Below are 13,878 nucleotides of genomic sequence, written 5' to 3' on the forward strand. Positions count from 1 at the left end.
TCTTTTCCACCCTCCCCATTTCCCTTGTTAATTGTCCAACTTAAAAGAAAGGAATTAGATCATCAGATAACTAACACCTACCTTTTACTTAACACACCTTGGCCAATATGAAACAACTCTGCCCTGCAGGGATACGCTCTTTTCCACCATTTTTACTCACTGGAATATATACATTTTACTTTAAAAAACTTTGTAGCATTATAAAATATACTATTTTTTATTATCTCTGGACTTTTGGTGGAACACACACTAAAACCAGTCGTTGTTATCGGTCAAGGGTAACTACAAGCAGTAGCATTCCCGTCCCTAGTGCTTTCATTTCCCTCCTCAGCAAATTTAAACCACAGCTTCATCTCGACCTCGCTGCTCCTCTTCACCCCCACCCATCCACGTTCCCTCTCCTGCTCTCCACTCTTCTCCCCGCCTTTCCTTTTCCCCTCCCCTTCCTCCTAGCCCCTCCTCCTGTTGAGTCAGTGGCTTGAAAATTTAAAAGCTCTGTGCTCCAAGTTAGAAAAAAGTTTTTACGAGGTACCAGCACTTTTCTTTCATTAGGGTAAAGGAGTGAAGAAAGTACCAAACAGCAGCAGACTTTTAAACTTTAAATATAAGCAGGTCTGAGTGACTGAACTTGCCTGTTCATTTTACTTCATCCTCTAAGGAGTTCAATCAGTTGGAGTGCCTACTTCTTTTAAGAGAAAGAGTAAGTTTAAATTTTTTTTACCTTTTCTTTTCTTTTTCTACAAGTAAAACTTCTCAAGTTTTCGTGTTCTATAAATGTACATTTAACATGATAATGTAAGCGTAATGAGCTTGAAAGTGCTTCTGTAGTTTTAAATTGAATGTTCGATGTTTATGTTTTGGACTGTTAAAAAGTTTTTATTAACAATGCAACAGGTAAAATGAGATTCGGACCTTTTTGGTTAGAATAAAGTACTACTTTACTGGATATTTGGTTCTTTATTTTAGAGTATACTTTTACTTTTTTGTTGTCAGTAATAGTCAAGGTGCTTTGTGAAGGGGGGTGGATGGGTATTTAGGGGCCTGGGGTGTGAATTTGACTGACAATGACACAAAAATCAAAGTGCAAATTTGCTCAGGATGCTTGCTGCAGAATTCTACACTCGGTGCTTTTTCATATGGAAATCTCGATTGATTGTTCTATAGCTTTGCAAAGCAAGCTTCTTAACAAAGTGCTTTGTTAAGACCTTGCGGTTACTTGACTTCCACGTGCTTCTTCCCTAGAATTTCCCCCAGTAAACAAAAAGGTATAGAAGTCAGTGTTGTAACGTGGAGGTTTTTAAAGCAACAGTAAAGAGCTACTTTGTTTCCCAGCCACTGTGGAAAAGCTTGAGACCCTCAGGAGAGCCACTTCTTTCTCAACCACGCTGGCAGTTCAGGAGTTGAGATCCCTTGAATGGGGGTGGTGGGTGGTTACTTACACAGAGTTGGGAGTAGGGGTGGGGGCAGACCTTCAGAAGACAGTGCACGCCACGGTGCATTTCCAAAACTATCTCCTAAAACCGGAGCTCCTAGAAAGAATATGAATCGAAGTTTGTTAAACAGAGCCTTAGAGGGAGCTAACAACACCACCACCACCCTCGCCCAACCCCGCCCGCCTTCCGCCTGGCGGAACCTGTAGCAGACTTAAGAGATCTGGGAAACACTTGAGTGGGACCTGCCAGTAGCCGAGGATTACGCTGATTTGTCATTTAAAACAATTCAATTTATTAAGTGCTCTTTTTGTTAAAACATTCTGCTATGGTGTTCGTTATGGGGTTTGTTTTTTTTGTTTTGTTTTCTTTTTTTACGTTGTAGCTCCACAGACCAAAGTGATTAGTTTAGATTCTTGGTATGAACCTGCAGTTTGAACTCTTTGCACCAAGAATGCTGAAAAACATTAAAAATGAAAGCGTAGGGAGGCCGGGAGCCGGGCGCGTCCCGCCGTCTTAGCTCCCGGCTCGCCAGGCTGCTGCGCGGCCCCGCCGCCGCCGGGACGGGGGCAGGTCTGGGGAGCCGCTGCCCTCGGATCCTCCTTTAGACGCCGAACCCAGCGCAGGTCCGAGATCCCCCGCCGAGGGTGGGGGGGGGTGGAGGATGGACTGCGGGCCAAGTGGTAACAGAAGTGCAAATCATCAGTCTCATTAAGCGTGCCAATCTAATTTTTCTAACCTCACCCCTCTCCGCAGTTTTTGTTTTTGACCCCCGTGAATTCTTACTGGCTAAGCCCTGGGTAAGGAAATCTGAGTACCTTGGGAATCATCATACTTAAATTGCACTTGTTAACTCTCCTGAAGTTCTCGAAACTTCCCAAGAATGCGAAGGAGGGCGCGAAACCGGGGAGTGGGGCTGCAGAGGGGCGGGCGGGGAGGGGGAGTCCGGTAATGAAATTAGGGACGAGCCAGTGACGTGTCCGAAGGCAGATCCGTGCAGGATTCCGGAAACTCGAACCTGGAGGTCGGAGCAGCGGGTGGCCCGCGCTGAACTCCTGCTTGGCCGTCGGAGCATCTCTGATAAAGCTTATCCTTAATCTCTCTCTCACATTCTAAGGCTTGCCTGTGTTTTTCTAGAAGTGCAAAGTAAGAGTGGGAAGAGAGCTATAAATTTGGAAAAATAGACATGGCTTTATTTGGAGGTAGGCTTAATAAATTCTTTTGCTTTCCAAACCAGATTAGTAATGGGATTATTAATTTCACCTTCCGGAAAATTGGGCAAATTAAAACTCAGTCAAAAGTGGCCTCCTGGCAGTTTAAAAAGTAGATTATGAGGTGTTTTTTTTTTTAAAGAAACCTAATATTTACTCTTGTGCAAAGACTGCTGAAAACAAAAGCCTATAGTGATACAGAGATCTCATTAAATTAACTTCAACCCCCCAGAATGAAATAAGTCAGATACAAAATACCTCAAGGAAGAGTGATAAATTCTTCTAGGTAGGCCTAAGTGACGGACGGACATTGAGCCGCTGGCAGGAAGTATTTTCCGTCCTGGCGATGGGTTGATTTCCATGCTGCTGAAACTTGTGTCGTCGTCCACCCCCCCCCGCCCCCCCCTCACCGTGTGATGCTTTGAAGTTCCCAAAGTCAGGTTGTAGTTGTCACCTGCCCTTTGCCTGGAAAATGCAGTGGTAGTTAGTGCGTTGCTCCCATTTTCTCCACTGTTTAGATAGACCACATTCTTCTAATACCTTCTGAAGTTTGTCAGCACAGCTGCCCCACACACTCTCCATCCCTCAGCCTTTGCAGTGGGATTCCTGCGGTCCTGGCTCAACCTGGGAAACGCGGGTCCTAAGATACTCTGCAGCAGGGATCTCAAAGGGTGTGTTTTCAGACATTGACCAATGCTTTGCTACTCAAAGTTTCCAATGCCTGAATAGAAAAGGATGGAAAACTCATGATAACAGTGCATTCCTTAGCTTCTCTTATATTATCCAGAGGTGTCCCGAGGTATGAGCCTCAGAGCCTTTCTTTGTGTATGGTACTGGAGGAAAGAGAAGGATAGGAAAGCCACCAGCAATTAATACGTTCTGCTCCACCTTTCCTGTTGTTCTGACTTCCCTTCAAGATTCTCAGCTGTTTAAATAGATTGTTGAAGCTTGTCCACCCATCATGTCAGCTCTGGAAAGAAAAGGAATTGCCTAGTGTTTATCATTAATGTCAATATTCAATATAGATAAATCGTGTTAAAAACAATCCTCCAGAGTTTTTCCTCTTTGGGAGGTTAACTTATTTATGTTTTTGGATCCTTGGGAATAACAACCCAAATTGCCCACTTTGCCTGTGTAAATTTACCGTTTTGCAGTGTATGTACAAATTATCTTGCCAAAATTAAAACACAAACCATGGTGATATATACATTATATATATAATATATATAACGTAAATAAACTCAACCACTTTAGCCTTAAAAAGTTCCATACTCTTCATCCAAATTTCCCCACCTTTCTAAGTAATTTCTAAAAAAAATATATGTTTTATGCAATGCTGGACATTTACAATAATACAAAAAATAGTGTTTAATTTTTGGGGGGAGGGAGAATTCTGTGAACCAGATACATTCCGTAGGATATGACTTTTTTCACAGTTTGGGGGAGATCCCTCCAAACACAAAGAAGGCAGACTCCCTTCATGGTCTTTCTCCCTATCAACTGTTAAAAGCCAAATTCTCACCAATCTGTATGGGACTGTTGAAATAGCAATATTGCATTCATTATAAGAGCATCTTGAAAACTAATTTTGATTACCATTAGGAAATGCTAATCATTTCTTAGTTGTTATTTTGATAAAGAAAAGATGCCAAAGTTAGAAAGTAGGTGAGCTGTATTTACATCTAAATAGCCTCAATAGCTAAACCTGACTGACTTCTACGAGTTTTAGGTGTATGAGTTATGTCATTCAGTGCTCATTGAAGAAAAGAGACTGTTCCTAATACACTTGTGAGGGTCCAAAGGGCGTGTTTAAACGAAGACACAATAACCAGGTTGTTCAATAAAAACAGTCAATTTGGAGGTAGGGGGGTCATTAAGAACTGGGAAAAAAATGTGTTTTAAGTCCATCACTACAATAGAAGGATGTGGCTTTTCACCTGCAGCTTCTGACTTAGGGTGTTTCAGCTAGCACCCCTTAAGTGGCCATGAGAATCTTGTGTTAGTGGAGAGCTGAGGGTAGTTGTTGAGCTAGGGAGAGGATTGAATTGTCCCTGTTTGGCAGACATCCCCTTCTCTTTGCATGGAGCTCCTCACCGCCCCTCCCCCCCCCCATCTCATTGTTCTCTGGAGGCAGATGTTAGTTGACAACGTGATGAAGGGGGTGAGAGCCAAAGAAAGGCCTGTCAGTATGTTTTTCACCCTGGCAAAAACACTTTATGCAGTTCAATGCCACATATAACATGCCTGTGGAAATGTAACAGTATTATTCCTTACAAGGAAATTTAAGGAGAATCATTTAAGGAGAATCAGGGAACTGGAGGCAGAATTTTAAATTGAATAGATGTTTACATGGAATTTGCTATACCACAGTTAGGCTAACTGTACAGGTATAAGGAGGCAAAAGTTGTGTATTTTCTGATGAACTGGGGATATTTTCCATGGTACTTTATATTTCACGTAACAGCCAGCATAGAATGAGACTACAGTGATGTTATATAAACCAGCGTGAATATCAGATCTCGTTCTTCCTCCTCAGATCCCTACCTGCACCCAGATCTCTCATCCTTGACATAACCAAAATTGTAATCAGGCTATTTCTTCTTGCAAGTGTGTTCTCAGTGACAGTAAGATCATGTAGTGTAATCAGATTTAGAGTATCACAAAATTGGGGGACAGCAATATGTTTCTGTTATCATTAGATCTTAACCTGTGACAACATAACATTGAAACTGAGTAAACATCTTGGATACATGATGCAGTTATGGTCTAATAAATCCAAGAACCTCTTAAAGAGCCTGTTTTGTTTTTTTTTTAAATTCATTCCTCTTGCCTGCTCAGGAATTATTCGAAACATGTTGTTTCACCAGACAGTTCAGTTTCAGCAATTGGCAGTTGAAAATTTAATAGCATGCATAATATGATATGCTTACAATGCTTTTGTTTTTCTTTGAAAGTTTACTTTTACAACTAATTTGAAACTTTAGAAGTTTGGGGTGCATGCACTTAAGAGAATCCTGAGGAGACTGTAAAATAAATAAATAATTTAAATGATGTTGTTGTTTTTTTTTTCCTTTTAGTAGGCCATATTTAATTCATTCAAGAGAGATTATCTATTTCTCTTAACTCTTTTAAGCACTGTTGGTACACAGCACTGGACAAAGCAAATTCCCTTATGGAGTTCACAATCTTGTTGACAAAAGCAGATGAGTAGTAAAGCCTTGTCATGGAGGGAGATAAACAATAAACAGGTGAATGTGTAATATGTCAAATAGAGCTAAGGGCCATTTTAAAAAAAAAGCAGGACAAAGGGAAAACAGCAAGTGACGGGGCTGGGGTGATGGCTGATGATGTGTGACCAGAGCAGAGATCTAAAGTGAGGGTGTGAGCCATGCTGACAGGACAGAGCTGAGGAGGCAGATCAGCTTGTCGGTTTATTTCTTCATGATTAACTGTTTGAGGAGAACAGGGTGGCAAGCAAGTTGACTAGGCTCCTGATGTGAAACGTGAAGAGATGGCTGAGGCCAGGATAAGAACAGGAATGGTGGTGAGACTCGGTCGCAGTCTGGATTGTGGGGAGAAAGGTGAACCTGTAGTATTAGCTGATGGGTTGAAAGTGTGTGAAGTTAATTATGTGTGGGTATGAATATTACCAAGAGAACATCTGGCTGTTGTAACTGTAGAGGAATGGTCCCAACTGAGTCCACCTGGATATTTACTGCAAAACACAGGGGCACTTATACAAGTTAAAGACATTAGGGGGGTTACATTTTAGTTTTGGAGCTTAGAACTTTTTGGTCTTAGTATATTAGAAATGCACACGTGCCATTCCCCTTTCCCCAAAGAAATCCATTAAATGATGTTATCAGGAACATCCATTATGCATTTTTGACTTCATGATTTCATTCTTTCAAATATTAAAGACCTTCATTTTCCCATTTTCAACCATAAAAAAGGTGATAGCTATCAAGTCTCAATTTAGTTTTCAACAATCCTATTTACCTTTCTTTTATTTTAAGTCCCCATTCTCAAGTCATTGTTTCTTGGGAAAATCTTTAAAATTAGAAGGAAAATATTTTCTAATTCTCCTAATAATTATTAGGGCATTAATGAGATGAGGTTACTCAACTGCAGCTTTGGCACAGTGGTTTGTTTTTAAGGTTCTGGCATAAGAGATAGTCCAGAGTAGTTTAAAATTGAAGCTTTATTTTTATTTTGAATGAAGTATTTGAGTCCTTGTGCTCTTGGGAAGAGGCTGTGGTAAGTGACACAGACATGGAGGAGGAGGCAGTAAAGGATGAGCTCAGCTCCCAGGTGTCCAGACAACCTCTGCTCCTCGCGCTGCTTCCTCTTCTCCACCCCCAGCCTTTTTATACTCAGTGTGCCTTTCTGCTGTCCTGAACATTTGGAACAAGAGAGCACCAGAAAGGTCAAGAAACCACTATTTGTCTCCTAGCCTGAAATCTTACTTCAGAATCCACCTGGTGCATTAAGAAACAACTTATTTCCTAGTTCCTCCCCCTCCAAAAAATCAGATTCATTCAGGCTGGCAATGTTAGGAGTGCATGTTTTAAACAAATGCTGCCAAGTGATTGTGATATATATAGTTCAAAAGCCACACTAAAGAACCCAGAGGATCCTTGGGCAGGTCACACTTGGGTGCCTTTGGCTTTGGGCCTCTAGTCTAGGTCACAAAGAAAACATGATCATCTAACATGATACAGAGAAGGCACAAGAAGGGGAAGGGTGGTCCAGCTGCTGGCAAGCATTGACTCCTGGTGAGACTTTGCACAAGCCCTTACCTAGACCTTACTTAGTCTACATATAAAGTTCCAACTTTGGAACCTGGAGGTAGAGGCATGGACATATGTGATATATGAGATGTATAGTCTGTAAATCAATGCCAGGGATTCTGTAAACATACAATTTTGCCCTTTCCTTATAAAAGAACATTAATTCTTCAACTAAAACTAGAAAAAATGAAAATATTAATGGGGGTGATCATTTGACAAGATATTTGATTCACAACAAAGTGAACAGCTGCCAAAAATTACTATTTTTGTTACCTCGCCTTGAGATCACAAGCATAAACCATCACATTAAACATCTGATGGTGTCTCCGATAGTGGTAATGACAGGTATCTACATGCTACAGGATACCAGGTATTCAGTTGGATAATCTTACTCAGATGAAAGAGTTGAACTCATTAATGCAAATGAAACTGTGTGGGTGCTTAAAAGACAACTTTGCAATTAAGTAGTTGGTATGTTAATAAAGAACTATTACTTAGAGATTTGCTCAGTGACCTAATTCACATGTTGTGGCAGTATGGGGTGTTTCTGTGGCATCTCAAAATCATGCAAAAATAGTCTAATTTTGAATAGAAGGTAAAAGAAAGTTAGTGGGTAATTGCCATAAGCATCTATACAATCATATTTTTCTTTGGATGATCATCAAACATTAACCAAAATGACAACTTCTATGCCTGGCCATATTTCCAAACATGTTAAATTTGTCTTGAGCTTGATCATTGTGTAAATGTGATAGGTGTGCAAACAGTTTACCATTTTACACCTGAGTGTTTCTATTTTATCTTCTGACCCCTGCCTCCCCCCCTCACCACAATGGGAATATCTGGCAAAAGCAGGTGACACTGGCAAAAGATTGTAATTCCTTACCAACAGAATCGGGGCCATTTATACATCAGTGCATAGAAGCTGTCTATTGATACAGCTTCAAAAATTCTGTTATGTTTGTTTGACCCTCGTGGACTGTACTTCTTCGTTCCCCAAGGAGTATCTTCTGCTACATTGCAGTTTTTTTTCTTTGACATTCTCTCACCACCAAACTGTTCATCAGAACTAAATTACTCTCCCATTTCAAGCCTTCCCTTGGCGATTTAACCCTGTTTGTCAAGCCTACAAGTCTTTGTTGTTGTTTGACTGCTCTTTTCATACATCAGTTTTACTGTCTAACATGTGACTCCAGGATCTAAAATGGTCCTTCCTAAAAGTAGAAGGGAAGCTCCCTTTTTATGACCACTAGGAGAGCATTATTTCTGTGACCTGCCCAGTCACCGCCCACGCTTACCCCAGCATTCTTTGGCACCAGTCTCTAGGCTGTCCTTTAAGATGCCCGTTGTCTGCTAATTTAGAGAGCTTGTGCACAGTTTCAGCCATCTCTTTGTTTCATTCAGGAAATCACAGGCCAGGTTTCCATTTCATTTTTTTCTGGCTCTATAGCCTGGAAGTGCAAGCATTAGACAGAGACTACTGTTACCGTGGTTTGGGAGGAAGACTCCCTTGGATTTCATTTCTTTCCTCCAGGAGAAGACAAAGTTCAAATACCAGATGAGAAAGCTCTTTATAGTCAAACAATGAACATAATTCTAAGAAGCCTATATAATCCCACTTTTAGTCACACTATTTAAAATTCATTACTAAGCTCCTGGAAAGTTTTTGCTTCACTTGTTTTTAATTATTAAATAATCTTTGACTACCTCATCCTTTTCTAAATCCCCCAATTACTACTCTGCTGAAAATTGGACTACATTCTCTATGCCTATCACATGTGATGCTACTTACTTCTTCTCAGCTTTTAGCCCTCACTAAGACTATTTATCAAAGCATGGAGTCACTTCTAGCTGTAAGCCAGATTTATTAACTTTACAACCAGTGTGATGCATTGGAAAGCTTTGGGCATGGGATCATACATCTTCTTTTGGCTCTCCTGGTAGCTGAATATTTCCTACATCCTTAAGACCTCAATTTTCATCAAGTAAATGAACTACTGGCAATTAGAAATATAAAGTGAAATAGATAATTAACTTTTGGGATACCTGCCATTTCTACAGACTTGAGTCTTTGTCTCATCTCCAGTAATGGAGAAGTCCTGGGCTTAGGTAACTAGGTATTGATGGGGAATTTACTATTGCATAGGCTGAGGGCCCAAAGCCCAGTAAGGGAATTTGAAGTAAGTATACAGCAATAAAAAGGTGAAACTTAGTCATTTTTGCTAGAGATAAACTTTAAAGTGGTCTTTTTAATTGCTCAAGCTATAATTGGAAAGGAAACAAAATAAACTTTTACTTGGAATGTAACAGCACTTATTTTTTGTTTTTGAAAGTAGGTCCCTGCACATAATGACACATTGTGTCAAAATGGTGCATTTCAGTACAGATTTTTCTTTGATCAAAAGACAGACTTCTGAACCACATAAGTCACTGCTTATGAAGAAAGAGAGAAGTATAAATGACCACAATATACAGAATGCACAGATTGCATTTGAAATGCCAAGGATAATTTCAGAATATAATTAGAAATAAGGTGCTGTATAATAAGATCGAAGTTTGGAAACAGGTTATGTAGGTATGCATCTGTATGTATATGTGTGTTCGTGAGTGTCCTCACTTCAGCTCCTAGGCAACAGGCTTTTTGAATAACCCACATTGGCATTTTGCTTAGGCATGCATCCAGACCCAGGTCTACTGGGCAAGAACTGTCCTCAGGTATCTGACGGGTAAAATAAGTAGTGGCACTTAGCAGACAAGCTCCTTAAGTCACGTGCAGAGGCAGCGGATGAGCAGCTAATACATCTTCATAGATTAAGATTGCCGTTTACTTGGCACATAGGCTCTGCACTGTTGCTTCTAAATCTTACTCTGTCAAGTAAATTATAAGAGCTCGTTATGAGGGGAGGTTGCTCAGTTGCTGGGGGAATGGGGCAGGAAGAGTTGACTTTTTTTTTTTTTTTTGAAGATCCCTAGAAAGATCTGGGACCTTTTTACAATATCTTGACTATTGGCTGAAAGAAAGTATATATTAAGCTAATAATTTGCTGTCTATAATCATCTAGTCTTTTTGTCTCTTTTCAGACAGCGCCCAGGAATCATGGGTGACTGGAGTGCCTTAGGTAAACTCCTTGACAAGGTTCAAGCCTATTCCACTGCTGGAGGGAAGGTGTGGCTGTCAGTCCTTTTCATTTTCCGAATCCTGCTGCTGGGAACAGCGGTCGAGTCAGCCTGGGGTGATGAGCAGTCTGCCTTTCGTTGTAACACTCAGCAACCTGGTTGTGAGAACGTGTGCTACGACAAGTCCTTCCCAATCTCTCACGTGCGTTTCTGGGTCCTGCAGATCATCTTTGTGTCTGTTCCCACACTCTTGTACCTTGCTCATGTGTTCTATGTGATGAGAAAGGAAGAGAAGCTGAACAAGAGAGAGGAGGAACTCAGAGTTGCCCAAAACACCGATGGTGTGAATGTGGAGATGCACCTGAAGCAGATTGAAATGAAGAAGTTCAAGTACGGTATTGAAGAGCATGGCAAGGTGAAAATGCGAGGGGGCTTGCTGCGAACCTACATCATCAGTATCCTCTTCAAGTCTGTCTTCGAGGTGGCCTTCTTGCTGATCCAATGGTACATCTATGGATTCAGCCTTAGTGCCGTTTATACTTGCAAAAGAGAACCTTGCCCACATCAGGTGGACTGCTTCCTCTCTCGGCCCACGGAGAAAACCATCTTCATCATCTTCATGCTGGTAGTGTCCTTGGTGTCTCTTGCCCTGAACATCATCGAACTCTTCTACGTCTTCTTCAAGGGTGTTCGGGATCGTGTGAAGGGGAAGAGCGATCCTTACCACCCTACCAGCAACCTACTGAGCCCCTCCAAAGACTGCGGATCTCCAAAATACACCTATTTCAATGGCTGCTCCTCACCAACTGCTCCGCTCTCGCCCATGTCTCCTCCCGGGTACAAGCTGGTCACTGGAGACAGAAACAATTCTGCGAGCCGCAATTACAACAAACAAACAAGTGAGCAAAACTGGGCTAATTACAGTGCAGAACAAAATCGAATGGGACAGGCAGGAAGCACCATCTCCAACTCCCACGCACAGCCTTTTGACTTCACTGATGACAACCAGAATTCTAAAAAACTAGCTGCTGGGTACGAACCGCAGTCACTAGCCCTTGTGGACCAGCGGCCTTCCAGCAGAGCCAGCAGTCGTGCCAGCAGCCGACCTCGGCCTGATGACCTGGAAATCTAGATCAGGCGTGAGAGAATCAAGATTCCACTCAATTGTGGAGAAGAAAAAGGTGCTGTAGAAAGTGCACCTTAGGTGTTCGTTTTGTTCCAGTGAAGTTGGTACTCAACAGCCTTCATCATGAGCCTTAGAAAACACAAACATATTAGAATACCTGGGTTCATTTGGGATAGGCGGGTGGAGGGGGAGGGGATCAGGGAGGTACATGTTGGTATTTAATGTAGTTGGTTCAAAGAACTTAAGTTCTAAATAAAAGTTGTTGCATTAGGTGATACATAGGTAAGGGCTTTTTCTCTCCCCCTACCCCACAACCCCCGTGGCTCTTAATGCCATACCCCTAAGAATATGTCTGCATATGTGAAAGAGTGGGTGATATTTTGGCTAAATACTTTTTTTGTTTTACCAAGAAACTGAAATGACTTTTTCCAAGCAAAAATACTTTCTGAATATCTTATTTCTTTTTTTAATCAAGAAAAAGACAGAAAGATTGTTCTTATGTCCCTGCTAAAACATTCCATTTTTAAAATTTGCACTTTGAAGGTGAGCTTTCTAGGCCTGACCCTCCAGGTGTCAGCGGACTTGCGCTACTATAATTTTTTGTTCTTGGTATCAGTTAAAGGTTCGGACAAGGCTCGCAGGAAGAGACTTTCCACACATTGGCAATTCTTGGCCATGTTACATGTACCTTCTTTTTTACATCCACTCACATAATATTGGCATCACTTTTTCATCATTCCTCAACTATTCACATTCATTTAATGATTTCTGTAAACATTTTTAAAACAGTTGGGACGTCACTTAATATTTTTTGAGTTGAGTCAGGGAAACAAGCCATGTTCAATATTTAATAATCACTTGTATGTGTATGTGTGTGGAAGAGTGTGTTTTATTTGTCATATATTGGTACAAACAGATACAGTATACACTCACAGACACAGATTTGAGAATAATGTACCCACAGTGTTCAAATTTGAATCTTTCTCATGGATTTTGTGATGTGGGCCAATGATGGTGTTTACATTATATAATTCCTGCTGTGCAAGCAAAGCACACTTTTTTCCTAAAATGTTTTTTCCCTGTGTATCCTATTATGGATACTGGTTTTGTTAATTATGATTCTTTTTCCCTTTTTTTCTTCTCTTTTTTTTTAGAATATAGCAGTAATGCTATTGCTGAAATGAATGATTTTCTTTTTCTGAAATGTAATCATTGATGCTTGAATAATAGAATTTTAGTACTGTAAACAGGCTTTAGTAATTAATTTGAGAGACTTAGAAAAAATGCTTAGAGCCAACTATTAAGTGTGTGTAAATGAATTTTGCAGTAACTGGTATTGGTTTTGTCCTACTTCGTGCACATTAATTCAGAGCAAAGGAGGTTCAGTAGTACACATGTAACTAATTTATTTGAAATATATCTTAAAGAAATCTTCCAGTGTCTTCAAATGCCTTTAAAAAACTCATCACAGATGATTAGGGAAAATGTACAGCATTGTACCTTTCTTGCATGTCATCTACATAGTTGTGTACAATGAGAAATACTAATTTGTTTGACATTCCATGTTAAACTACTGTCGTGTTCAGTTTCATTGCATGTAACACAGACCTAGTCCATTGGATCATGTGTTCTGGAGAGTGTTCCTTATTCAATAAAGTTTTAATTTAGTGTAAAGACAGCTTCTATATCCTTTGTGACTTCTCAAACTCTTCTACATCTATTTATAGTCATCATTCCTCAACTATTCCTCTCTCGGCCCATTGGTTAGGAGAACTTGGACAAATAAGAGTCACAAAATTCAGGAATCTTTGAAAGGACTATCTCATTAGAGCAACAGTGTTAAGGATAACATTGAGTAATCTAGTAGGTGTACACATGACCAAAGTAAGCACAAAAAAGACAAGTAGGCTGAAATTTTACTCTAAAATCAAGAGCTAAAAGAATAAGACCACGGTTGGCCTGAGTATGGTTATGCTCTGTGATGAAAGACAGATCGATGATTCTACTATTTCAAGACACTGAAAATACAGAAAATAAGATTTAAAAAATTTTTAACATCCAAGGAAAATCAAACCATTTAGCAATAGGCTAACAATTCTGGACAATTGATAACAATGTAATTTTAGATATGTATATTAACATTTTAAGTCACATTTAAAGAGAGTTTTTAAGCTTATTAAAATTACTTGCCTAAATATTAGCAC

At 40.3% G+C, this 13,878-nt stretch overlaps 1 protein-coding gene across 1 annotated transcript; it reads left to right on the forward strand.

The window, feature by feature from the left end:
* The first annotated feature begins 499 nt into the window (after positions 1–499).
* GJA1 (gap junction protein alpha 1) lies at positions 500–13,348 on the forward strand. Its single transcript, XM_045843820.1, has 2 exons — positions 500–700; positions 10,513–13,348. Exon 2 carries the CDS (start codon positions 10,529–10,531, stop codon positions 11,678–11,680), a length of 1,152 nt encoding a protein of 383 aa, XP_045699776.1. The 5' UTR covers positions 500–700; positions 10,513–10,528; the 3' UTR covers positions 11,681–13,348.
* The last annotated feature ends 530 nt before the right edge of the window (positions 13,349–13,878 follow it).

This window comes from Phyllostomus hastatus, unplaced genomic scaffold, assembly GCF_019186645.2.
Source record: "Phyllostomus hastatus isolate PE091 unplaced genomic scaffold, TTU_PhHast_1.1 phas_contig_40, whole genome shotgun sequence".
In the NCBI taxonomy this organism is placed as follows: domain Eukaryota; kingdom Metazoa; phylum Chordata; class Mammalia; order Chiroptera; family Phyllostomidae; genus Phyllostomus; species Phyllostomus hastatus.

Excerpts from the sequence above, each read along its gene's own strand:
- GJA1 (XM_045843820.1), top strand. The coding sequence starts at position 10,529 with ATGGGTGACTGGAGTGCCTTAGGTAAACTCCTTGACAAGGTTCAAGCC.